The 27216-nt window shown below is 43.8% G+C and overlaps 1 protein-coding gene across 3 annotated transcripts; it reads right to left on the bottom strand.

Annotated features, from left to right (window-relative positions):
* Positions 1 to 1855: 1855 nt before the first annotated feature.
* On the bottom strand, positions 1856 to 27216 carry LOC144601603 (ciliary microtubule inner protein 7-like). 3 transcript variants are annotated; one of them, XM_078413812.1, is made up of 4 exons: positions 27104 to 27216; positions 24340 to 24453; positions 12666 to 12743; positions 1856 to 3976 (listed from the first exon to the last, which is right to left on the bottom strand). In XM_078413812.1, the coding sequence occupies exons 1-4, from the start codon at positions 27176 to 27178 to the stop codon at positions 3479 to 3481; spliced, it is 765 nt and encodes a 254-aa protein (XP_078269938.1). In that variant the 5' UTR covers positions 27179 to 27216; the 3' UTR covers positions 1856 to 3478. The 3 variants fall into 3 exon arrangements, with proteins under 3 accessions (XP_078269938.1, XP_078269939.1, XP_078269940.1); XM_078413813.1 differs by lacking the exon at positions 27104 to 27216 and adding an exon at positions 24560 to 24602; XM_078413814.1 differs by lacking the exon at positions 24340 to 24453 and having other exon boundaries at positions 27104 to 27187.

Consider the following 27216-nt stretch of genomic DNA (forward strand, 5'->3'; position numbering starts at 1 on the left):
TAAATCCCATAACTACTTTGACGATGCAATTAAAAATGGTCAATGCGGTCCTGCCACTAATATTCACGTAATGAGAACAAATTAAGAGGGGTTCAAATCTATTTGATATAGCTTTGGGTCTTTTTATTTATTGATGTTTTAGCTACCTTTGGTGAGGTATCATTTACTCCTTCACATTAATCTCAGTGAAACCTCCTTTATGCCTTCCCCCATTTTGTAGCTACTCGAAGACTATCCCCCTCTTGTGTTTCCATTTTATTTCTCCACAATGTTGTGTTCTTTAGTATGCTTTTCTTCACTTCCTATTTTATGACCTACACTATGCTCATCTTTATCAGTCTGAAGAAGGGTCTCGACCCGAAACGTCTCGACCCGAAACGTCACCCATCCCTTATCTCCAGAGATGCTGCCTGTCCCGCTGAGTTACGCCAGCATTTGTGTGTTTATCCTTTTATCGCTTAGTTCCCAGTCTATACTATTTATCACACTGCTTCTCAATGCACACATATTTTCACACCTTAAAACACAGTACAGGCACTCCCTGAGAGGTTCCATGAACCCTTGCTTAAGTCAGACTTTAGTTAAGTGGGATTCACTGACTCTCACCGTCGGGGCACTTTCTGAGGCATGCGGCTTTCTGGGAAAGCACCGCCGCCATTGCCGGCTTGTTTCTGATGTAAATTTGAGTCATCATAGTTACGGAAATTAAAAACTGTCGTGATTGCACTCTGGACTGAGTGCAGATTTCCTCACGTAAGTCGCTTACTGCGTAAGTCGGGGAGTGTCTGCACATCCTGTACCATGTTGTTGGCTCCTGGCTATTCTTAATTGCCCCTCTTCTAAGTTTGTATTCACTCTTGTACAACTCCCTCTTTGTCTTTCCATTGGAGCTTTCCCCCTCTATCGAACATTCTCCAATATTATGAAAGTGTTTAGATATGTATGACAGCTGAAGATGACCTTCACGGGGAAAACAGATTAACTGTAGATGTTCTTTGGAGCAATACGTTAAACATCTGTAACACAGTCACAAGGAATTGCAGATGCTGGGTTACAAAAAGTACACAAAGTGCTGGAGTAACTCAGCGGGTCAGGCAGCATTTCTGAAGAAGGTTTCTAACCCAAAACATCTCCGATCTATATTCTCCAGAGATGCTGCCTAACCCGCTGAGTAACTCCAACAGTGAGAGTGAAGTCAAGGCAATTGATGTCGTGCCAGCAGTTGCATATAAAGAGATCCAGAGAGGGTAGAAGGCTAGTAGGGAAGATGCAAGAGGAAGGTTAATGTTGGAGACGGAAGAAGGGGTCATTATTGGGAAACAAGGACACCTTCCCATAGAAAAAGGCCCGGAAAATAAGGCCAGTCTGAAGAAGGGTCCCAACCAGAATCATCACCTATCCATGTTCAACAGAGATGTTGCCTGACCCGCTGAGTTACTGCAGCAATTTGTGGCCTTTCAAGTTACTCCAGCACTTTGTGTCTTTCTCTGCAATGCAATATTCAGCAGAGATTGATAGTTATCTGATTGGCTGGCACCCACAAATAATGCAATATATATTCTGAGCCCCTTCACAGCTGCCAGGTGTGAGGTAGAGTACGGTGGGGAAGGGAGCCTGTTGGAAGAGCAGAGAATAATACTCAGAATGTGTGAGCACACAGTTGTCACTTTAATCGCAACATTAATTGGGCATTTTGAAGAATTCCCGGGGGGGAGCAAACAATTGTACAGATATCAGAATTCATGCGTTACTCATCACTGACTGGAAGTTATAAAAGACAAGGTAATTTCAGAACGCTGTTTCAACACTGACAGGATGAAATCTGAATTCTAAGCCGACAGCGCAGAGTTCAACTCCTGCACTTACAGATTTCTATTCAAAGAATGTGAAGACAGTTCGCAATGTGTCAATGTTACATGTGAATATGTCAATTATCTATTTCCCGCTCCAGATTAACTCCATTCTACCCGCAAACTACACAAAAGCCTCTCATGAGAGCAAGGAGATGCTACATAGGCATTCTTCTGCACATAGGAAATACAGACAAGAGGATTAGTTGTTGAGGGAGTCATTTGGATTCCTGAATGTGTGGTACTTTTTCATCACACTGATGAAAGGTGGACAGGCCTGCACGTTTACTGCACAATTAGCCATGCAGAATGGCCTCAGTATAATCTGTCTTTGGAAAGATGCTGCTGTATCTATACAATACCGATCTATACTAGTCAGTGTATTCAGTGATTGTAGCACTGTGTTCAGTTTACAGTCTATTTTGCTTTCCTTAAATATAAGTAAGGCATTCTAACTAAATCTGACCATAAGTGAACCTTTATTGACAAAAAATCAATTGCTGTGTACGGAGCACAATATCACAGATTACAATGATAGGTGATTACTAAAAGATGAATGCTCTGGTGAAGGCATAAGGAAAATGTTATGCTTTCACAGAAAGACAGATGCGAAACAGCATTTTCTAGCAACCACTCGACTAATTCAAAAAATCCCTTTCCTCGCAATTTCTCGATTGATTTGGTAAAGCCTTCTTTAAATATTTCAACTAAAACATCTGTTCCTAAACTCATTTGCCACACTTGTGCAAACAGTGGTTACCTGAGAACAAAAAGCTATAGATTTCACCTGTTACTTATTGATGAACATATTTTTAATCTCTGCAGAAATCAAAAGGAATGGGTTTGCGATTTAATGCAAAATTAATGCAAAATTAAGTTTGTTATAAATTTTGATTAAAGGTATAGGAAATGATTCCTTTAAGGCACCCTGTGCAAGTGAACAAATCACAGGTCAAGTATAACATCGCCAGGTACAGTATAATATCCTGGCCTTTGCAACCAGCATCAAAAGCCTCAGACTCAGATCACTCCTCTCCTGAGCACAATGATCCAGTTGCCATTTTAACCTAGTGCTGGAAACACTGCAATGTCAGAGGTATTTCAGAAGAGATGATAAACCAAATAATCATCTGCCTTTTCAAGCAGATGTTAATGATTCCCTGAAGCTTTTCCAAAGAACAGCAGGCTTGTCATCCCTGGTGATCTTGCTAATATTTATCCCTCTCTCAATATTATTTGAAGGGGTTTATCTAGTCACTATGACATTGCTGTTGGTGGGAGCTTCCTTGGCACCAGCTGGCTGGAGTATTTCATCCAGTGACTACACTTCATTGACTGCACGACACTTGGGATGTCTTTAAAATCGCTACATAATGTAAAATCAGCGCTAAATTAGTGGGCACTTTTCCAGAAAACCTCTGAAAACACCAGAGTCAAAGAACAAAAGATCCCAACATCATTGAAGCATTATGAATGGAGTAAGTATTAAGCAATAGTTAAGGACTACGTAATTTATTTCTCACATTTAGAAGGCTACTTAAAGAGTGAATTATAATAGGCAAAATAAATGTTTTGCATCTGAATTAGCAATGTTTATGTAAACACTATGGTTTCATTCCTTGTGTTGATTAGCACCCATGAGATTTTTCGTTGTCCGTTCCACTTGTTTGAGGGACATACCACGAGAGACAGTCGGCAACAGTGATGCACTCTGAGGGGGAGGATCGTGGTCTCCATTCACCATTTGCCAGCTTCGGCTTCGGATTGACATAGACAAACGATGCTTCCGTTTCCATGGGCTTGCTCTGCACTTCCCCAGTGTATACATTTGTCTGTACCTTTGGATTCGGCTGGCAGTGCCCATAGTACTGGCGATACGTGGTCTGCATCGTTTCCGACCCAGGATGGGCAGCAGTGATCAGCCGCCGAACACGGGGGACAAGCAGTTGGGGGATCATCACTGCTGCAGACTGTGCATTTCTGTGATGCCAGAAGTCCGCTTGATATGTGGATATTAATGGCCACTGCTGCGGGCCCTCGGTCTGAGTTGGAATCCAGGAAATTAAATCTTTGTTAAATTCTCTGCTTCTTCCAAAAGCACTTTTTGCCCGCCATTTACCCTTGTTCTACGGAAAGGGGAAAGAAACTGTTAATATTAAAAGTCTTCATCTAACAGCATAGTAAATATTTAAATAACCCTGAACAGTTTAGCACACGTGATCGATTCACTGACGTTCTCCAAATTTTGGCTGGGGTTGGAGAATTTAATACTGCACGTATAATTAAACTATGTGCATAAGCTTGACACCAGCTCGATACTCTAGACTGTATAGGAGCTAGCGATGGTAATGGAACATTTGGCATATAGCCAAAACTTGCATTCTACAAAGTGGTGCAGTAAAACATTTATTTCGCTAATGCGCCAGAATTTGAAGGATGCTGCATCAAAGTAATTTTAACTGACGTAAAAGCTTTTTTTTTCCCATTCGGTCTCAACTGCAACTCCAGTGGGAAGCAGTGTTTCATACTGGAGAAGTCAGCCTCGTAACATTTGGGATTGATATGGGATGAATTCCAACTATGAGGCAGTGGGTAAAGATGTCTTGGTCTGATATCTCTTCGCAAGCTGAGATATGGCCCATTGGTCAGCTTTCCAGCAATGCCAGCAATTTTGAGTTTAGACTTCATGGTGAGTGTGCCCTGGGGCCCAGGAGAAACTGGAAGCTAAAGAATTGTCCAGTGTGTTGATGCTTGGTGGCACAATGTCACAGCAGTAGAGTTGCTGCCTTACAGCGCTAGAGAACTGGGGTTCGATCCTGACTACGGGTGCTGTCTGTGTGGTGTTTGTACATTCTCCTCATGACCACATGGCTTTTCTCCGGGTGCTCCGGTTTCCTCCTACACCCCAAAGACATGCAGGTTTGTAGGTTAATTGGCTTCTGTAAATTGTCCCTAGTGTGTCGGACTAGAGTTAGTGTACAGGTGATCGTTGGTCAGCGCGGACTCGGTGGGCCGAAGGGAATGTTTCCACGCTGTATCTCTAAACTAACCTAAACCGCCGACTTGGAAGAGAGCAAAGCAAACGATCAGTCATTTTATACTGATTGTGAAAAGGAAGAGTGGAACTTTAAACACAGGATGAGCAGGTTGAGGGCAAGAGTGGATAAGTAATGAAAGGAGGTACTGATTTAAACGTTTGGAGAAATTGGACTTTTATAAGTTCGTACGTCATAGGGGCAGAATTAAGCCATTCGCCCATCCATTCACTCATGACTGGTCTGTCTTTCCCTCTCAACCCAATTCTTCTGCCTTCTCCCCGTAACCTTTGACACCCTTACAAATCAAGAATGATTTCTTCCTTCAGTTTTAAAGTTGACTGGGTAGATCTTCCATGCCTTAGGAAAAGCAGTGGCTGAAGGGAGGTGGGAATGCTGGAATGGAACAGATGGAATCTTTTCAGCACGGCCTCTGGTCCAAGAACGTCTGAAAAAACGTTGTTAGCCCATCATGGCTCGTAGACATCTGCAGCAGCAGTTGTCCCAAGGCCCTGGCCTGGGGGCCTTCACTTACTCCCTTTATGTCCATCAATCCCAAACACTAATACACCCTGACATCCCAATATGTGGTCAATAAGCAATCTCCCAGTCTGAAACACCACCTATCCTTTTCCTCCACAGATGTCGCCTGACCCGCTGAGTTACTCCAGCACTTTGTGTCGATCCCAATCTTCTGGGGAAATAGTTTTGACAAAGTTTCATGGTGAAGTCATTCGGTGAACTTAAGGAAACTGTCATCCCAGAGCATTAGTTTCAACTATTGTGAGGACGTAGCTGACGATCTGCAGGCTGGATTGGTAACAAACCCTGTCTTGGGTATGCACTCTCCATCAATGTTCCTTCTGACTATGTCAGAATATATTGATAGTTTGTGCAGTGGGTAAAAATGTTAATTGAAGTTGGAAGCCAGGTTCAATGAGCAGTGTATTATTGGCAAGTACATAAAAACAATGCAAGTACTCCATTTAAGAAAGGAAGGATAGAACTTTATTTATCCCAGGAGGAAAATTGATCTGCCAACAGTCATAAAACACAAGATACATGAAACATGAAATTGGCCCAAGCAGTGAAAGGCTGGAACCAGTGCCGTTGGTTGTACTGGTAGCTGCAGCATAATTGTACCCTTAGAGCTGGGTGATCCTATTTTCCAATCAGGTCAAGGAACATTTGAGGTGGGATCACATTCGGGTTGCCAACTATCTCATTCCCAAATAAGGGACAAGGTGAAGTTACCGCCCTGCGTCCCATGTCACCTCACCCAGCCAGCGGCCAAGTGCTCCCATTCCACCAATGGTGGCCGCCGGGCCGGGAGGAGGGTTGCTATGCAACCTCCGTTAGGTGGCACCCAGACCCCCGGGCCTACACTGTCCGGGCCTACACTGTCCGGACCTACACTGTCCGGACCTACACCGGACCTACAGTGTCCGGAACTACAGTTTCCCGGGCCTACAGAGCCCCCCGGGCCTAATACGGGACAAGGACGGTCCCGTACGGGACAAACCAATTTAGCCCAAAATGCGGGATGTCCTGGCTAATAAGGGACAGTTGGCAAACCTAGATCATATTGAGATGCCAGGAGATTACATGTAGACTGGTGAGTCAACACATTTTAGCAATCTGTATTTTAAGGTGCAGATTGACAGATTATTGATTAGTAAGGATGTCAGAAGTTATAGGGAGAAGGCAGGAGAATGTGGTTGAGAGAGAAAGATAGATCAGCCATGATTGAATGGCGGAGTAGACTGATGGGCGAATGACCTAATTCTGCTCCTATAACTTATGAACGTATGAACTTGACATTAATGTGTAGGAAGGAACTGCAGATGCTGGTTTAAACCGAAGACAGACACAAAATGCTGGAGTAACTCAGTGGGACAGGCAGCATCTCTGGAGAGAAGGAATGGGTGACGTTTCGGGTCGAGACCCTTCTTCAGACTGAACATTAATTGTAAAACTTAACATTAATTGTTGGTCTTATGATTTTCACAACAAAAATGATGTGCAATAATCCACAATTAAGAGAGCGTCCAAAATATGGGCCTACAGGTCAAATTTGTATCTGTAATTTAATCTTGCTATGGAGGTCGTGAAGCACAAACACAAAAATGCTTATTTTGTAATTACTTCAAATTCTGTTGGACAAGCTTGTAAACACTGGGTCATTTCCCTGCAGAATGCAGCTGCGTTCTGCACCAGCATTCTTAATGCTGCCAGACCTTCATCTTTTTCCTCTGCTGGATTAATGATTAAAGGATAGAAAGGCTAATAACAAGACTACGTGTTGAAATTCCGTAAGCCAAAAGCTGAGAAAAGTACTATTTGTGTTATACACCAAAGACTGTATGTGAAAATTGAGTTTGCTTATAAAGGGCAATATGAAAAATTAATAACTCGAAAGAAATAGCAAGCTTTCTATGTATGTGTGGGGATTTATGTGAAAGGTCAAAAAGGGAAGTGTTGGCTGTGAATTTCTGGGGGGTTTTCAGTTTACGCTGACTTTTATAGACATCTGACATTGACTTCGTGAATGTCAGTCTCCATCAGAGAGGAGTGCAAATCTCCTGTGGCTTCTTCATTCAGCTGCCCTGACACTTACGAAGCTCAACTTGAGATATTGTATACCAAGATATCACAAGGACCAGAACGTTTAAAAAAGAAAAACGATGATACGGTCATAAGGTCATAAGTGATAGGAGCAGAATTAGGCCATTCGACTCGTCCAATCCACCATTCAATCACAGCTGATATATCTCTCCCTCCTAACCCCATTCTCCTGCCTTCTCTCCTAACCCCTGACACCCATACTAATCAAGAATCAATCTATCTCTGCCTTAAAAATATCAATTGAATTGGCCTCTGCACCCTTCTGTGACAAAGAATTCCCCAGATTCATCACCCTCTGATTGAAGACATTCCACCTCATCTCCTTCCTAAAGGAACGTACGACCTCTAGTCCTAGACTCTCCCACTAGTGGAAACATGCTCTCCACGTCCACTCCATCCAAGCCTTTCACTAATCGGTAAGTTTCAATGAGGTTCCCCCTCATTCTTTTGAAATATTGTAAATTGTAATAGTGTTAAATAACTATTGCAACAAAATTTGTCTTGTGTTGTTACGATGTTAATGCCAGAAAGGCTAGTTTAGATATCAGTATGGTTCACAGAGCACTACTTATCTTTGGAATATATTGATAGTTTGTGCAGTGGGTAAAAATGTTAATTGAAGTTGGAAGGCAGGAGTGTAATATTGCCAAGTACATAAAAACAATGCAAGTACTCCATTTAAGGAAGGAAGGATAGAACTTTATTTATCCCAGGAGGAAAATTGATCTGCCAACAGTCATAAAACACAAGATACATGAAACATGAAATTAAAGTGAAGCGTGGAAAGGATTGGGGTTGTGCGAAGATTGGGGAGGGGGGGGGGAGGGGAGTCAGTCTATCCCATGATAGAAGGGGGAGTGCAGTTTGATAGCCACAGGGAAGAAGGATTTCCTGTAGCGTTCTGTGCTGCATCTTGGTGGAAACAGTCTGTTGCTGAAGGTACTCCTCAGGTTGACCAGAGTGTCATGGAGGGGGTGACCTGTATTGTCCAGGATGCTCCACAGTTTGAGGAGCATCCTCCCCTCCAATGAATCCAACTCCGCCCCCAGGACGGAGCCAGCCTTCCTGATGAGTTTTTAATCCTATTTGCGTCCGCGGCCTTCGCCCTGCGGCCCCAGCTCACGGCAGCAAAGAATATGGCACTGGCTACCACCGATTGGTGGAACATCTGCAGTGCCTTACTGCAGAGGTTGAAGGAGTGGAGCCTTCTCAAAACGTACCGCCGGCTCTGTCCCTTCTTAGCCTCCCATGCCTGTTCCACATGCCATATTATATCTGATGTGCAGCTTCTAACCACTTTAGCAAAAAATGATCAATCCTTCTGCAAAAAGAAAAGTACAGCACCGGAACAGGCCGTTCACCCCACAATGTATGTGCCGAGCCATGCAGTCTGCCTTTATGGCTATCGGCTGATGGCTGACATCCCCCATCTTCATTATTTTCCTCCGTAGCAATACTGTCTAGGCAGCACAGTGGCACAGCAGTAGAGTTGCTGCCTTACAACGCCAGAGGCCCAGGTTCGATCTTGATTACGAATGCTATCTGTATGGAGTTTGTGCGTTCTCCCTGTGACCATGTGGGTGTCCTCCGGCAGCTCCGGTTTCCTCACACATTATAAATACGTGCAGGTTTGTAGGTTAATTGGCCTCTTTAAATTGTCCCTTGTGTGCAGGATAGAACGGGTTGTCGATGATGGGTGTGAATTCGGTGTGCTGAAGGGCCTGTTTCCACACTGTCTTGCAGTGCTGGTGTTAACTGGATCAGCCAAACCTTTAAAAATAATTTTCATTCAAAGCTTGTTTTATACACAACAATTGGGTTGATGTAAAATACTATATGCAGAAAAATGTTTCTAATATCTATCATCCTTTGGGGTTACATTATTTCCTAAATTCACTCCTGAAAGATTTGGCATTCATTTTTGTCCACGCTTCTTAGGTCTTGGACTCCTTAGCCAGCATAAATCGTTTCTGCCTCAATTCCCCCAATGGTTCCCTGAATAGCTTGAAAACTGTGATCAGGGCTACAGGGACCAGAACTTGGCAATGTACCTTGTGGTTTTTGTTCCTCAGAATTAGTTTTTTGGTGCCTTTGGAAATTACAGAGAGACTATTCGAAATCCTTTCTCGTCGTGGTTCATTTGTAACCACTTTAATCCTGTCAGGAGATTATAGGTCAGGCGAGGCGGGTCGAGATCACAGAGGATTGTGATGGATGATTGCATGAGAAGCATCTCACTCTGACTTTCCGTGATTCATCCACTCCTTCAAGGCCTCAGCCAGCTGTGGACTGTGACCTCGGGACTTTCATCTATTGGATTCATCTGAATCCAATGCATGCAGCGGCTCTTTGAAAATAACGACCAGATCTGCATTCTTCAGTCAAATTTCACATTCTTGATGTGACATCAAAAAACTGTTGAATATGCTGAACACAGCCAAAGCCATGACAACAACTCTAAACCCACCCCCACTCCCTACTATTTTGGCCACATTTTATAATTATATGTACCGAATGAATGCTGATAATAATTATTAATTAATAATTATTAATAAATAAAAGCCAATTTTAGCTCCCTTTCCCATTCCCATACAGATCTTTCTACCCTGGGTCTCCTCCTAGGTTCTCTTTGTCTGAAGAAGGGTCTCGACCCGAAACATCACCCATTCCTTCTCTCCAGAGATGCTGCCTGTCCTGCTGAGTTACTCCAACATTTTGTGTCTGCCTTCGATTTACAGTAAACCGGCATCTGCAGTTCTTTCCTACACATTCTCTTTGTCCATGCTGGTTTCATTTACATTTTGAGCAAAATCTTGCTTCAACCTGTTATATGGTTAGAGAGTTTCAGGAATATTTATCTCAATTAGCTCTTTTGTAGATCATACTCTTCTATTATATAGCCTTCTCTTGAGATTGTCTTCTTTTGAGATTGGCCCTTAGGATGGAGGATGGTTCGCGTCCACGCTTGGTTTGAGAACTTTGGGGCAGCTAAAGAGGCCAATTTGCAACTGCAAACCCTTGCACAAGTAGATCGGGGGATGGCTGATAGGTACTTTGTGAGACGGTGGAGCTCTTCTGCCAGTTGCACATTACTTTTGGCTGCCATGAGGTTCTCAATACCATTCTCAATTACCCTCTCAAATGCTCCTTTTTCATATTGATCAGCCATGGGCCAGAGGGTGGCAGGAGTTCTTCAAGGAGACTGTGTGCTCGTCTTTGGAACTTTTTTCGTTGTCCACCTGGTAATCTCCTCCCATGGCAGAATGGAGTGTGTTCTTTGCGAGTCTGGCAAATGAGGGAGCAGTCCCAGTGTAGCTGAGAGTGAGAAACTGGAGCTCCAGAGCTTGGATTAATGGTCACAGAGTGAACGTCAGCATTAATCTGCTTATCGTTACGGCAAATGAAAATATCTTGCATTATTGACATGCACCATTATAGAAATCAAGACACGAGTCAAGAATGTTTAACCCATACGCACCAGATATGAACCAGACCGATGAAAGTCTTACTTATTGCAGCTTTACAGATGCTATAAACATCACCAAATATATGTGCAAATTATCAGTTATTCTAACTTATTCCAAGACCACGAAATTGCAAAGACCAAAGTATGTAGAGGAACCAGAGTAGTGCAAGGTCAATGATGGTTCTGGGCTGAGGTAGGGTTGTGGTTAGCCTTGTGCAGGGTGGTTCAAGTACCAGGGCGGTTAATGAGAAGCAGCTGTTCTTGAATCTGGAGGTAACAGTTCTCAGGCTTCTGTACCTTCATCCTGATGGTCAAGAGACTCAGGAGTACAAATGCATAGTTCCTTGAAAGTGACATCACAGGTAGACAGAGAGGCGAAGAAAGCTTTTGGTATGCGGGCCTTCATCAGTCGGGGCATTGAGCATAGAAGTTGGGATGTTATGTTGTAGCTGTATAAGACATTTGCGAGGCAGCACTTGGAATATTTTTCAGCAGTTTTGGTCACTCTGCTATGAGAAAGAGGCCATTAAGTTGGAGAGAATGCAAAATGATTTACAAGGCTGTTAGCAGGAATCGAGGGACTGAGTTAAAGGGGGAGATCGGACAGGCTAGGACATTATTCCTTGGAACATCGGAGATCAGATGCATAAAATTGAGGGGCATAAATAGGGTGAATGCACACAGTCTTTTTCCATGCAGTGAGGAATTAAGAATTTGAGGCCATAGGCTTGATTGTGAGAGTGGAAAACTTTAAAAGGGATCTGAGGGGCAACCTTTTCACACGGAGAGCTATGCATCCATAGAACGAGCTGCCAGGGGAAGTGGTTGAACAGGTCCAATAACACCATTTAAAGCATTTGGACAGGTTCCTAGATAGGAAATATTTAAAGGATCGAACATGGGCAAATGGGACGTATAGATGGGCATCTTAGTTAGCATGGATGAGTTGGACTGAAGGTCTTGTTTTCATGCTGTGTAACTCTGTGCTACCATGATGGCGTACGCAGTGCTTCTTAAACTCATTCACCCTTGAGTCTTTATTACAAAATTTCACTCACCCTCGACTAAATTTTCTTATGTTTTTTGGTAATTTTCGTCTGATTCTCCCTTGTGTATAATTTTATATATATTAAGTCATTCACCCTTCATGCACCCCTCTAGTTTCATTCACCCTTGGGTGAACCATTCACCAGTTTAAAGAAGCACTGGTGTACAGGAATAAGATGGAACCATTCTGAGCCAGAAAGATTGATTGGTACCCTATTAACATTCATTTCCTCAGAAAAAGCTTTGCGCTATTAAGTGTATTGAGTAAATGTAGCAAGTTTATTAGACAAATCTAGCTCATTTTAAAGATAATGCAGAACAGCAGTTCAATGCAAATTAAGTGATATTCTGGAGATTCATAATGCAATTCCTATTCAATTTTAGCACACATACTTTTCCAGCAAGACCCAGTTATTATGCCCAAACTAATTGCAGAAATCATTAGATTCCATAATTACATTTGAGGAATAGTTCCATAATCTCTTACTTTACTTATACTTACTTGGTTCTTTTTCATTTCTCCTAGCATTTGCCTTCACTCACCTGTTTCCCACTATGACTATTTACTGTACACTCTGCTTTTCATGTAGAGAGAATTGAAAGTCCTCGAGTCACTGCATTATATATGGCATGGGTACTTACATTCTCCATATATGTGGCACCATCGTAGAACACCAGTCGACTATCGTGCTTGGAAAAGTTGTGTTTCAAAGGACTTTCCTGGGGAAAAATAAAATATCTTTGTTCATCAAAGCCTGGGCCGCAGTGGGTGATGCTGCTTTAACGTAGAAGTAAAAATATACAGCACTCGACTGGATGCCTCAGTTTAAAAGAGACCAAGCCTGCATGGTAGCCAGGCAGCAGGCACCAATCCCTGCTGTGTACTCTCCACACAAGCACAGCAGCTCCCTTCAACAGAAAGAATTGAGGAAATCTGACCGGCCTACTCATAATCACCTTTCCCACAGCCAGCAATGGATGGACCATTGTGGGCTCCACCTTTCCTTGATCATCTGAAGAAGAGTGTCAACTCGAAACGTCACCCATTCCTTCTATCCACAGATGCTGCCTGTCCCGCTGAGTTACTCCAGCACTTGGTGTCTATTTTCCTTGATCATCATTGCTTTTTGCATATCTTTCGTTTATTTGTTCTATGTACATTCGATACCTCTCGATTCACTCTCCCCTGATTCTCGGTCTGAAGAAGGGTCTCGACCCGAAACGTCTCCTATTCTGACTTACTTATTGAGGCAGCATCTGCACCCCAGATTGCACCCTTTATTGAATAATTAACAGTCTCTTTGGTGGTAGAAGGTCTGTCGTTGGAAGTTCCTGTGGACAATTGTTCAGAGAACACTTGAAAAACTGGTTTACCGCAGAGGAAATTCTGATGGAGATTTGAAGTGCTAATTTGCTGTCTAATCAGTTCTCATATTGGCCTTTATGTAGGTGCATTGGTGCAAAAACCGCAGAAGACTGCAGAAGACGCATTCAAGTCAATACTGAATTCATTCAATGGTAGAGTCACCGAGTTATACAGCACAGAATTAGGCCCTTCTGCTCACCATTTTCAATCTAACCTTTTTCTTTACCTTTTGTTTTGTTGCACTTTACCCACAAGGGGACAAGTATTCTGACTATCTACCCCATCTATGCCAAAGTAGTTGTAATCTTCACAGTAAACCTGGAGAAGTCTGCATTGGTCTACTGAAGTGTACAGTAGACTTTACTTTAGACTTTAGAGATACAGTGCAGAAACAGGCCCTTCAGCCCACTGAGTTTGCAGCGACCAGTGATCACCCCATTCACTAGCACTATCCTACACACTAGGGACAATTTATAATTTTACTGAAGCCAATGAACCTACAAACCTGTGCGTCTTTGCAGTGTGGGAGGAAACACGGAGCACCTGGAGAAAACCCACACGGTCACAGGGAGAACGTACAGACTCCCTACAGACAGCATCCATAGTCAGGATCGAACCTGGCGCTATAAGGCGGCAACTCTACCACTGCACCACTGTGCCGCCCTAATTCCTGTTTCCCTTAATCTAAAGCAACTGAACCTGAAGTTCTTAAAGTTAATGTTGGTCATAAATATTAATTTTTGTTTTGTTTTTGTAATATCTCCATGAAGCTTCAGGCTCCTTTTGGCAACTTCCACTCTCCAGCACAACGTGGCACAATCGAATTTCACACCCTCTCATCAGCCTTGGATGAATGCAGAAGCCGTGATTATGCACAGCACTCCAACACATGGCCTACATGCAACGAGTTGGTACTATGTCAAAAATTATACTATGTGACCAGCTACTTTCTGCATAATGTTGACATTGTTCATAAAACATGGAAGCAGAGTTAGGCCATTCGGCCCATCAAGTCTGCTCTGGTCCGTTCCAGTGTAGAAGCATAAAGGGAGACTCGCAGTTTAGGGGGAATCTGTATATCCTTGGGCAAATGCACCCACATGAAATACTGATTTGCACAATTTAAATTATTTTATAAATAAAGGATCGTTTGCTTATTAGTTTAGTGTTTTGTCTATCCTCCGGTATCCTAGGGGGAAATACTGAGTTGTTGTAATATATAAGACAAGGAGGATGTTGTGATATTGCTGGGACTACTTTGTGTACCCAAGGACTACTTTGTATGCCTGTGTATATAAGTGATTGGTGTGATTAGGCGGTCACTCTGGATCCAGGCGGCCTTGGAATAAACAGCCTGGAGTTAAGCTCCACCATGATAACATCTTAAACATGTGTACACGTGGTCCTTCCAGAGTCACAACAAAGGTACAACAAGTACCGGACCACGAAGTACAACATGGTGGCAGCGGCTTGGTGTTTCGCCTAGGGAGGGAATGAAGCATGCCCGAGCAGAAAAGGTTAAAAAGAAGAAAAAAAAAGAAGAAGAAAAAGCCCTGAAGGGAAACAAAACAAAGGAAAAGTTTCCAGCTCGGTACGGGACGTTTGGAGTGCATCCCGACAGGGCCAGTATGAGTTGGTATAGTTACCTGCTCAGTAGTCGGCGCCGAGTTGCCGACGTGACGCTGCAAGCTGCTGGGGGAGGTGCGTGTAGGCCCACGTCGCGCCCCAGCACCTGTGTAGGCCCGAGATTAGAAGCCTGCGACTGCTTCGCGGGGGAGAGACCGGGAGACCCGACACACACGGAGATGTGCGGTGACCGGGGAAGACCGACACCCATGGAGGAGTGCGGCGACCGGGAGAGCCCCGGAGGAGACCGTCACCCACGGAGGTGTGCGGCGACCGGGAGACCCGACACCCACGGAGGTGTGCGGTGACCGGAAAGACCGGGAGACCCGACACCCACGGAGGTGTGCGGCGACCGGTAAGACCGACACCCACGGAGGTGTGCGGCGACCGGGGGAGGCTGACACCCACGGAGGTGTGCGGCGACCGGGAGAGCCCTGGAGGAGCCCGACACCCACGGAGGTGTGCGGCAACCGGGAGAGCCCCGGAGGAGACGGACACCTACGGAGGTGTTCGGCGACCGGAGGGACCGACCACCCGCGGAGGTGCAGCGGCCGGTAAGGCCGAGGCACTGTGTACTTACCCAGGCGCGTCGACCGTAGAGTTGGGACGGCCCTGGGCCCGAGGCAGCGGCAGCGCGTTCGAATTTGAGCGGCAGCGGAGCACCTGTGGGCGGAGCCGGGGAGCACCTATGGGCGGGGCCAGCGGCAGCGCGTTCGAATTTGAGCGGCAGCTGCCGGGAGCAGCTGTGGGCGGGGCCAGCGGCAGCGCGTTCGAAAAGTTGAGCGACAGCTGCCGGGGAACACTTGTGGGCGGGGCCAGCGCACCGCGATTACAGCAGTGCCAGCCCAGCAGTGAGAGCCCAGCAGTGCCAACCCAGCAGTGCCAGCCCAGCAGTGGCAGGCAAATCATGGTGGTGGAGCATCTAGAGCCTACACTACGTTTGATCTACACAGCACGTCTTCTTTAGGGGAAGATATGGAACAAAATGAATATTTTGTGTTTAATGACCTGTAGTGATCTGTGTAATGAAAGCTTAATGTATTATATTTGATGCTTTGTATAAATGTATATATCTGTGGAGTGACCACACGGAGTGAGTGACCACCCGGAGTGAGTGACCACCCGGAGACGAGTGACCACACGGAGTGAGTGACCACACGGAGTGAGTGACCACACGGAGATGAGTGACCACCCGGCGATGAGTGAAATTCCACAGAGGAGTGACCACCATGAGGGCGAAAAAAGCAATTGTGTTTAATTGTGTTATTGGTTTTGTTTGCAAAAAGCAATGGTGTTTTGGTTTTGTTTGTTAAATATATTTTAGCCCTCGAATGGTAAAGAAAACAATTTTATATAAGACAAGGGGGATGTTGTAATATATAAGACAAGGGGGATGTTGTGATATTGCTGGGACTACTTTGTGTATCCAAGGACTACTTTGTATGCCTGTGTATATAAGTGATTGGTGTGATTAGGCGGTCACTCTGGATGCAGGTGGCCACGGAATAAACAGCCTGGAGTTGAGCTCCAGCATTGTAACCTTTTATACACGTGTACTTGTGGTCCGTCCAGAGTCACTAAAGGTACAACAGGTACCGGGCCACGAAGTACAACATGAGTGAGGTACCAAACTGCTGAGCTGCAGTAGTTTTAGTTTTAGAGATACAGCATGGAAGCAGGCCCTTCGTCCAATCGAGTCCACGCCGACCATCAATCACTCTTTAACACTAGTTCTAAGTTATCCCACATCCGCATCCACTCCCTACATGTTTGGGTAATTTAAAGAGGTCAATTAACCTACAAACTCGCACATCTTTGTGATGTGGGAGGAAACCCGAGACCATGAGGAAACCCACGCAGTCAAGGGAGAATGTACAAACTCCACACCGTTAGCAGCCGAGGTCAGGATCAAACCCTGGTGTCTGGTACTGTGAGGCACCAGTGTGCCGCCCTACAACACCTATTTTGGACAACTGACATCAGATGAAACTACTTTATGTTTGTGATGATGATGATATTATATTTAATGGCAATAAATGTAATACATTTTCCATTTTCACATGTTTTCCATGAGGTTATCGAATCTACCTGTGGATGGTTAAATAAGGTCCAAAACTAAAAATAATTTGTGCCTATTGCTGGCCTATTGCTGGCTCAGGCATTGGCTTGGTGGTGTATCTTTGTCAACTTGGATCAATAGACAATAGGTGCAGGAGGAGGCCATTCGGCCCTTCGAGCCAGCACCACCATTCAATGTGATCATGGCTGATCATTCTCAATCAGTACCCCGTTCCTGCCCATACCCCCTGACTCCGCTATCCTTAAGAGCTCTATCCAGCTCTCTTGAATGCATTCAGAGAATTGGCCTCCACTGCCTTCTGAGGCAGAGAATTCCACAGATTCACAACTCTCTGACTGAAAAAGTTTTTCCTCATCTCAGTTCTAAATGGCCTACCCCTTATTCTTAAACTGTGGCCCCTTGTTCTGGACTCCTCCAACATTGGGAACATGTTTCCTGCCTCTAACGTGTCCAACCCCTTAATAATCTTATACGTTTCGATAAGATCTCCTCTCATCCTTCTAAATTCCAGTGTATACAAGCCTAATCGCTCCCTACATGTACCTCTGAAAAGGAAACCTCCTGTGGTTTTAATTACAAGATTTCTATTTATTGCTAAGTGCAGTATAACAAAAAGCTCAGGAGTGACTTGATGGCTAAAGGAAAGGGGTTGCCATGGAGAATAAGTCTGATACCATCAGGCTTTTGTGAAATATTTTGTACTTAACGTTAAATGGATTTATTTACTACTTTTAACTATTTCTATTTTTTATGCATGTGGTTGAGAATTGTTATTCATGGTTTAACTGTGCAACAAGTTTTTAGAATCAGAAGGCAGGATATAAGGAAGGGAAAAATGTAGAAACTATTCTCTTCATTGTTTTACTTGAACACCCATTATCCCCTTTCAATCGCATCCAAATCCCCATTGTCTGAAGAAGGGTCTCGACCCGAAACGTCACCCATTCCTTCTCTCCAGAGATGCTGCCTGTCCCCCAGAGTTACTCTAGCTTTTTGTGTCTATCCCCATTCCCCAATCCTCTTTTCTTTACATCCCCCATTCCTCCATCTGCATCTCTTTCCCAATTGTTGAGGAAAGTTATTCCAGAGCTTCCCTTACACAAGTAAACACACCACCTTAATTTCCCCTTATATCCATCACCACCACTCCAAATCATACTCCTCTCACACTTTAATAATATTGATCACACTTTGATAATAAGCCCTTTTGAAAATGTTGGTCAGTAATTGCTCAAAATTAATGCCCTTTAGCTATATAACGATCTCTTGCACAAAACTAATTGTCTGTAGTTACTCACAGAATTTATCAAAGGAGGGTGGGGAAAACTGAATTTGGTCTATTATTCATGACTCATCAGTTTCCTGTCAGTCATCACCAAAGTGATGAATACTGTTTAGTTTAGAAATACAGCGTGGAACAGGCCCTTCGGCCCGCAGAGTCCGCGCCGACCAGCAACCCCCATACACTAACACACCCTAAACACTAGGAACAATTTACAATTTTTACCAAAGCCAATAAACCTACAAACCGGTGTTTCTTTGGGGTGTGGAAGGAAACCGGAGCACCCAGAGAAAACCCACGCGGTCACCAGGAGAACGTACAAACTCATTACAGACAGCACCTGTAGTCAGGATCGAAGCCGGGTCTCTGGTGCTGTAAGGCAGCAACTCTACTGCTGCGCCACTGTGCTGCCTGGTATTGTTGAGAGCGTTATTGGGCAGCACTTACTCTTCAGTAAGTTGCTTAGTGTTGGGTTCCGGCAGGGTCCAAGGTGTCCAAGCCCATTGCAGCCTTGCTCCTGGCATGGATCAATTAGTGAAACTCCACAGGCAAGCCAAGAATGACTAGTTTGACATAAAGACAGTACCCGAGTGAAGGAAACACTTCACAGACTTCCCCTCCATTATAAGGTCAGAAGTGGAAACATTGAATGACGCCAAAAAAATGTTCACTTCCATTTGCAATACCTCTGAAATTGAAGCATTGGTTACATTTTTATAATAAGATCATAATCATAATCCTCAACATATTTTATTAGCCAAGTATGTTTTGCAACATACGAGGAATTTCATTTGCCATACAGTCATACCAATAAAAAGCAACGTAACACACAAACGACATTTTAACATGAACATCCACCACAGCGACTCCTCCACATTCCACGAAAAAAAATCCTCTTCCTTTCTTTGTTCTCCCGTGGTCGGGGGCCTCAAACCTTCCGTTGACGGGGCGATCTTGGCTCCCATAGCCGGCGGTCGGGCCCTCCATGTCGGGGCGATCAAGCTCCTGCATCGGGGGAGAATCTCAGCTCCCCTGCGACCGGGCAATCAGACCCCGGGTCGGGGCTAGTCGAACCTTCCGCGACTTTGGAGCTTCCCGACGACGGTCTCTACCCGAAACTGCGAGCTCCTCGATGGTGAAATCCGCAGCAGGCCATGGTTGGAGCGTCGATCCCAGGTAAGGGATCGCAGGCTCCGGTGATAAGTCCACATTCCCATGGTGGGGCTTAAAGTCAGTCCAAAGCAAGGCCGCGAGCTTCATGATGTTAGGTTGCAGAGCAACCGGAAATACGATCCGGAAAACAATCGCATCTCCGGCAACATGTAGATAATAACTAGACTTAGTTCATCGGTGGCAAATAATTTTTCAATGGTTCCTAGAATTGTTTCTGGGATCCCTCTGATAAATTCACCTTCCCAAACAAGAGTAGTAGACATGGTAATTCGAATTTCACTGTACCTTAATGTGACAATAAACTGACCTTGAAATCTTGAAACCTTGAACTGTACATCAGACCAAATGACTGAATGCGGTCAGCAAAGCAGTTTCCAATAGATTTCAATTGGTGTCATTCCTAGATAAACAGTAATTGTGCAGCACAAACATTCCATGTAAAACCAAAGTGCTGGAGTAATTCAGTGGGCCAGGCGGTATCTGTGAAGGCAATGGATAAGCAATGTCTAAAGACGGATCCCGAACCTAAACGCCATCTATCCATTCCCTCCACAGATGCCGCCTAACTTGCTGTTACTCTGGCATTTTGTGTTTAGCTCACAATCCCTGCATCTGTAGTTTCTTGTGTTCCCACTTATTCCATTTTGTTGCCATCCCAATGTCCTGCTCCCAATACAACATTCTGCTAAATAGACTGAGCCCTATCCCATGAGCAGCAATACCCCTTCAGCAGGTAGGTCTTCACACAGGAGATAGCCTCTGTAGGCAGGTGTGGTGGTTGACCTTCCACATTGAGGCAAGATTCCAGCATGCCCTTGAAGGCATCCATTGACTTCCCTGACAGAGTGTGATGTACAGGCATGCTAATAAAGCTCTCCAAAATCATTTTCTGTGTGAAAACCTATAACTAATTACAGCAACCAAGCGTCCCTTGTGCATCTTGGAGATCAAATCAGCCACCCACGTGCTGTCCCTAATGGGCTCCCGCAGGGATTAATGCTGGCACCAGCTATCGTTAACATAGATACCAGTGACCTCCCTCCCACAATGTCATGACTCTTTGTATATGTTGATGATTTGGGGCTGGCTTGCCAAGCTAGAGTATTTCAGCAGATGGGAAAAACACTTACAGAAAATTCTCTGGAAATCTGCTTCGAACAAAAAAGAGGAGCTTTGAGCAAGTGTTGCCAAGACAATCATTTCAGCCTTTCATCCAAATGACGATATATAATTCTGTGGCTGGCAATTCAGCCTTGATCCAGCATCCAAGCACCATGACATTACCTCTGACTGTCCGCTGGCTTACAGCCATGCCTCAACAACATTGGACCTGTGGTCAAAGTCAGAGTGAATTTGGCATGGAATGAGATGGGGAGCCACCTGGGAGAGCTGAGCCAACACAGTGTGCAATGAAAGCACAAGAGACTGCGGATGCAGGAATGTATATCACAACATGGAAAGCTGCGAAAGGAACAGCGAACCAGGCAGCATCCGTGGAGGGACATGGACAGTCGATGTTTCGGGTCTGGACTGGACTGAAAGAGTAGAAGGGAAACAGCCAGAATAAAGGGGGAGGGTGGGGTGTGAGAGGGTTAGACAAGACCTGTAAAGTAATGGGTGGGTACACGAGAGGAGGGCAGATAACTGTCAGATGGGGGAGGGAAAGGTGAAGATAACAACAACGGCAGGTAAGTCAAGTCATTGCCGGCGTGCTGAACTCTAGAAAGCGAGATCCATTCCAGTTAAATACGTATTCATACGCTGACACCCAGAACTATAGAATTTGTTGCGAGCTTTTGCTTTAATTCCTCAGCCATATCTCACGTTTTAATAGCATGACTTTGGACACCGTTGCACAAGGATATTTTTGTTTTCTAAATTCACGTGGAAGTAGAGATCTCCAGATCCATAATATTCCTCCAACTTTGCGGAGTGCAGTAAATTTCAATTCCACTCGCAGGGGCAATTGTGGGACTAGTATAACTTACTTTACAATAAATCGCAGTGGATTGTGAAGATCCACAATTTAGAGGCAGCAACAAATGTTTCCATGTGCAGTAATTTCTAAACCTAATTAACCAGTCAATGTGAGCAACAACCACACGGTTCATTAATCAATGGATAATTAGAAAAGAAAGCCCCCATAGAACAAATGAAGTGAATTGGTGCCAGTGCTCTCAAGCTCCCTAAACCTTTCTGATCTTACAGATTGTTTTGTTAATGAGTACTGATGATCTGCACATAGTTTACCTGAAAAGTCACTTCAAATTATTCTTGAGTTTTCGATTAACTCGCATCTCAAATATATTTTGTATTTATTTAGTCCTACCTTTTTCCATGTAGGATTCCAAGGAGCTGCAGATGGTGATTTACACATAAGAACACAAAATGCTAGAGTAAATGGGTTGGGGATGTTTCAGATCTTCAGATTGCAGAAGGGTCCTGACCTGAAACGCCATCTATCCATTTTCTCCAGAGATGCTGAGTTACTCCAGCATTTTGTGTCCTTCTATCTTTTTCCATAACTATTTTAAAACTAATAGAATTATATACAATTATACTCTAAGGTTACTTCTCAACCTCCTTCACTAGTGCGACCTAACCAGTGGTTTGTAAATAATATCCCAACTCCTATATTTAATGCCCTGACTTGTGAAGGCAAGCAAGGCATAAACCTGCTTCACTCCCCTATGGATTCCAAAGTCTCTCTGTTCATCTTGGAAGAGAATGTCCTTCAGTGCTTCAGTGTGAGCATTGAGATAAGGATATATTATTAAATGGGATTTAATGGTGGCGGGACAAACAGGTACTGCAAAGAAATGAAGGACTGAAGAAAGAAGTGTGGGTATGAGGTAATGCAAAGGAGATAAGGTTTAGAATAATCCTATAAAAATAGGCTGCCCGGTGTACTAAGTGGGCAGTCAGATGGTTGATATCCTGATTGTTCCAGCCGTTGTTTGCAAATAAAGGCTTTTAACTTCTTGAAGAATTCTCCGTGTCATCTGCTTAATTTTGAACACCGGTAACCACGACAAAAATGGATAGGTGATGTATCAGGTCGGAGCTCTTCTTCAGACTGCAGAAACTCTGTGCATTTTTGTGGCATATTTGAGACACCTGTAACTATTGTTTCATATACATTAACAAATTACAATACTATAGTAGCTTTTGGGTGTTAAAAAATCCGATCGTGTTTTGTAAAAGTATAGTTAAACTAATATGTACATTAACCCATGGAAGGGCACATTGAGAAGAGGGCTGAACCAAAGCTTGGTCGCAGAGGAGGCTCAGAAAATAGATTTCACGGAAGGAATTCCACAATGTGTAACATAATGGTTTGTTTGCCACAGATGCCAACAGTGGCAAACCAAGGGCAGATAGGAGAACGCTTAATATAGTGAAGGATGAGAGGGATGGCTTTTGGTATGGAGGTGATTGCACAATCAGGAAAACAACAAGGAATTAAACAAGAATTAAACAAATTACAGTTTGTTATAAATGAGACACAAGACTGTGGCATTCCTGGAGATCAGAAAGGTGAGTGAGTGGGACTTGTTGTTCCTTAAAATACCGGTTATAACTTTTCAATTGTAATGTTAGTCAGGAATTTCAATGAGGCTTCTTCCTCTCTATCACAGTAACTGCTGAAAGTGTAGCAGAATCCTCATTTATCTGTAGAAGCTATGTTACCACCCACTCCATAATTTACCTTGGTGAGGCAGGAATAGCTAAAATAATTCAATAGCCACTTGTTCATGCTTTGAGTTTTGCTGGGTCAACATAAATAGCTAGTCAACTTTATTTTACAAAATCTTACATTCCTTTGTAAACCTGAATAAAACCCTCTCAGTTCAGTTTATTGCATAAAGAGTAAGCACAAATATTTATATACTTTAAACACACTAGATCTCAAGAATATAGGAGCACGTGTAGGCCACGCTGCCCTGCCCCGCCATTCAGTGTGATCATGGCTGATCCACACTCACTTCAACTCCACTTTTATACCAGTTCTCCACAACTATCAATTCATCAAATTAAAACTTAAAATCTCTCTTCAATTTAAAAATTCGTTTGCAACAGCATTTGTATTGATAATTATCAATACCATGCTGGGAGACTATAAGTTAGTTACTCAGATTGTTCAGAGTACATACTGTTGCAAACATAGAACAAACCACTTGTCCTTATTTTGTGATTTCAAAAAATGTAAAACAGTCTACATGCTATATTAAAACTCAATATCGAGACACATAAAGAGATATTAATACAGATGAACAAAATATATTTTATCATACAAAACATAGTAAATGGAACAGTACAGCACAGGTACAGGCCACAATGCCCATGCCAAACATGATGCCAAGTTAACCTGATCTAACCTAAAAGGGTCTTGAAGGAGGAACAGGAGGCAGACAGACAGAGAGAGAGAGAGATTTTGGGCACAGATTCAAGAATGTATGGCTCAGGCAGTAGAAGGTGAAGCTGGTTATAACCTGGTAGGCACAATGGACCAGGATTGGAGGGATACCAGAAAGGTGGTTATAGTGCTGGAGGAAGCTGTGGAGATAAAAAGGGCGGGACGGCATTTAAAGGAGAGAACTTTAAACACTGAATTGTTCCTCAGCAGAGAGCTAACGTGCACACGGAATGACGGGTGAACAAAGTTCAGAGCAAGTTAGCAGCAGAATTATCAAATAATTACATAAATTAGAAGTAAATAAAATGATGCTGTCGCTCTTCTCCAATCGAATAGTGGCAGATGGGCTCAACGGGAATTCTTTGCACTCACCCGAAGTCGCTTGAGAAGTTTCTCGGGAGGGGGCGGTTTGGCCTGGAGTCTGTATTCTTGAAATATATCATTTCTCGATTTACTGCGGGCATGTCCGTGAAATCCAGTCGGAAACTAGAGAGAGGGAATAGGACCAATGAATATAGATAAAGGGTGAGCGGGATTTTCTCGTGCATTGTACAATCGATGTTTCCTGGACTTCCAAAAGTAGCTTTCTTACCCAAGATCCAGTGATGGCCCCAGCCATAGCGGCTGGTGAGCTCTCTTTATCTGTGAATGGGTTTCCTTGGAACCGGTGTTGAGCTTATGTTGATGTCTTCCCCCAGTTGTTTACTCCGTTGCTACACTACACACTTGGGAGGCGTGCACAATTGGATAGGTTTATAAAATATAAACCACACTGTCCACCTACAAACATTGTACTCAATGTTGAACGGTGACCTGATAGTTTAGCCGTGATTCTCAATTGGCCGCCCTAAACCATACATTAGGAGTAAAACAAACTCAAAGGGACAGAAGGCAAACAAAAAAATGGACGTGGAGACACAATTGCAGATGCTGGAATCCTGAGCAAAAAAAATCCCCAAATGCTGGAGGAACTCAGGAAATAGGAATATGTTTTCATTTTTAACGTTATCAAACAAAGGAAGAGTTAAGAATAGATTGGGGGAAAAAACGAGAAAACATCCTACATAGGAATGCGCAATGGAGATACAGAATTTAAAATATACAGAAATTAAGTCCGAAGGAGAGACATTCATACGGTTCAGAAAAGAAAGTGAGAGCAAAGTGTTACAGTGAAGAGATTGTTGCAATTTTGCATTTTCTGCATCCGCCACTCTAGGCTTTAAAATGTCACCCTAATTTAAACTAAAGTCAGATGGAATTAACAATCTGTTGCTTCGAATCAGAGCAGACGGTGGTATCAGGCACTGCATTTCCCTTACAAGTCAAATTCTATTTTTACGGTTCATCTTAGAACTGCACTGAATTATGGATGGGAAGCAGGGCATGTCCGGACCCTTAGACAGGAACCGACAGAGGCACTCGGAGGAACAAGAGATAGCATGTGGTGGAATCTGGAGACATAAAAAGGTCACAAAAAAGGGTAGCACGTCCTTACATGAAGAGAGGAACGATGTATGAAAGCATCTGTGATCGGTCATCTCCAGAAATACCTGAAAACATGTGTTTTCTAATGCTGTTCTGCCTCAGGCCAAAGGTCTGAGCAAAAGCTGAGTTTGTGGGTGTCTAGATTTGCAATATCTTCTTGCAAAGCTCTTAAACTTGCTGGACAGAGAGAAAGGGGGAGTAATGGAGGTATATGGAGCATGTGCAGGCAGAATAAATTAATTCGAACAACATAGACCTGGGGACATTATGTTTCTCTTTGTATTATTGTTTGTATGTACTGATTTTGTTGTTTAATAAGTACCATGTTTTCATATCTTGTGCTGCTGCTGCAAGTAAGAATTTCACTATTCCGTTTCAGGACATGTGACAATATAACACTCTTGAACTTGGTATAATGTTCAGCACAAACATGGTGGGCCGAGGGGCCTGTTCCTGTGCTGTATGTTATATGTAACTGTCAGCAATACCGCTTCGGGAAGGCTATGCTAACTTCAAAATCGATTTCTTAAACAGAACACAATTTCGATTCAAAAGAACAAACATGAAATAACACTCATAAACGATTACGTCCTTTCTCCCATCATACACAATGTTTTTTTTTATGCAAGACGATATTGAATTTTGCCTTCCATCACCGCCACGACCATTCTGTCTCTCTTCAGATGAAAAGTACCATTATACATGTTGTTCCAACAATCATTTTTAATCCACAGAATATGCACATGGAATTGGAAAAGATCACTGGGGATAATCTCTCGGATTAATTCGTGAAGCATGCATGCAGAATTATTTAGTGCAGATTGACGGAGACGTTATGAAAAATTTAATGAAAAACAACGTAATGTTTGCAAAGGGGGGGGGGGGCAAGGAGAGAGTGACAGGTTTCACGGTGGCGCAACGGTAGAGTTGCTGCCTCAGCCCCAGAGACCCGGGTTCGATCCCGACTACATAGAAACTAGGTGCAGGAGTAGGCCATTCGGCCCTTCGAGCCTGCACCGCCATTCAATATGATCATGGCTGATCATCCAGCTCAGTAACCTGTACCTGCCTTCTCTCCATACCCCCTGATCCCTTCAGCAAAAAGGGCCAAACCTAACTCCCTCTTAAATATAGCCAATGAACTGGCCTCAACTACCTTCTGTGGCAGAGAATTCCACAGACTCACCACTCTCTGTGTGAAGAAATGTTTTCTCATCTCGGTCCTAAAAGACTTCCCCCTTATCCTTAAGCTGTGACCCCTGGTTCTGGACTCCCCCAACATCGGGAACAAACTTCCCGCATCTAGCCTCTCCAACCCCTTAAGAATTTTATATGTTTCTATAAGATCCCCCCTCAGTCTTCTAAAGACTACAGGAGCTGTCTGTCCGGAGTTTGTACAGTGTCCCTGTGACCGTGCGGTTTTTCTCCTGGATCTCCGGTTTCTTCATCACTCTCCAAAGACGTACAGGTCTGTAGTTTCATTGGCTTCCGTAAAGATTGTAAATTGTCTAAATTATGCCCGAGCCAAGCGAGTTAGTACGCTAACACTGAAATGTTAGTGTTTTAACGTTAGTTGGCGTACTAGCTGTCACTAAATTGTTAAGTATTTTATTACTAACACTGAATTGTTGGTGTTAGTTAGTGTACTAACCGTGGTTAGTGTACAGGGATCGCTGGTCGGCGTGGTCATGGACTCACTCGGTGGGCCGAAGCCAGGGCGTTGCATCTCTAAACTACACCAGACACATCTCACACACCGCACCG

Source organism: Rhinoraja longicauda, chromosome 17 (assembly GCF_053455715.1).
Source record: "Rhinoraja longicauda isolate Sanriku21f chromosome 17, sRhiLon1.1, whole genome shotgun sequence".
Taxonomy (NCBI): Eukaryota; Metazoa; Chordata; class Chondrichthyes; order Rajiformes; family Arhynchobatidae; genus Rhinoraja; species Rhinoraja longicauda.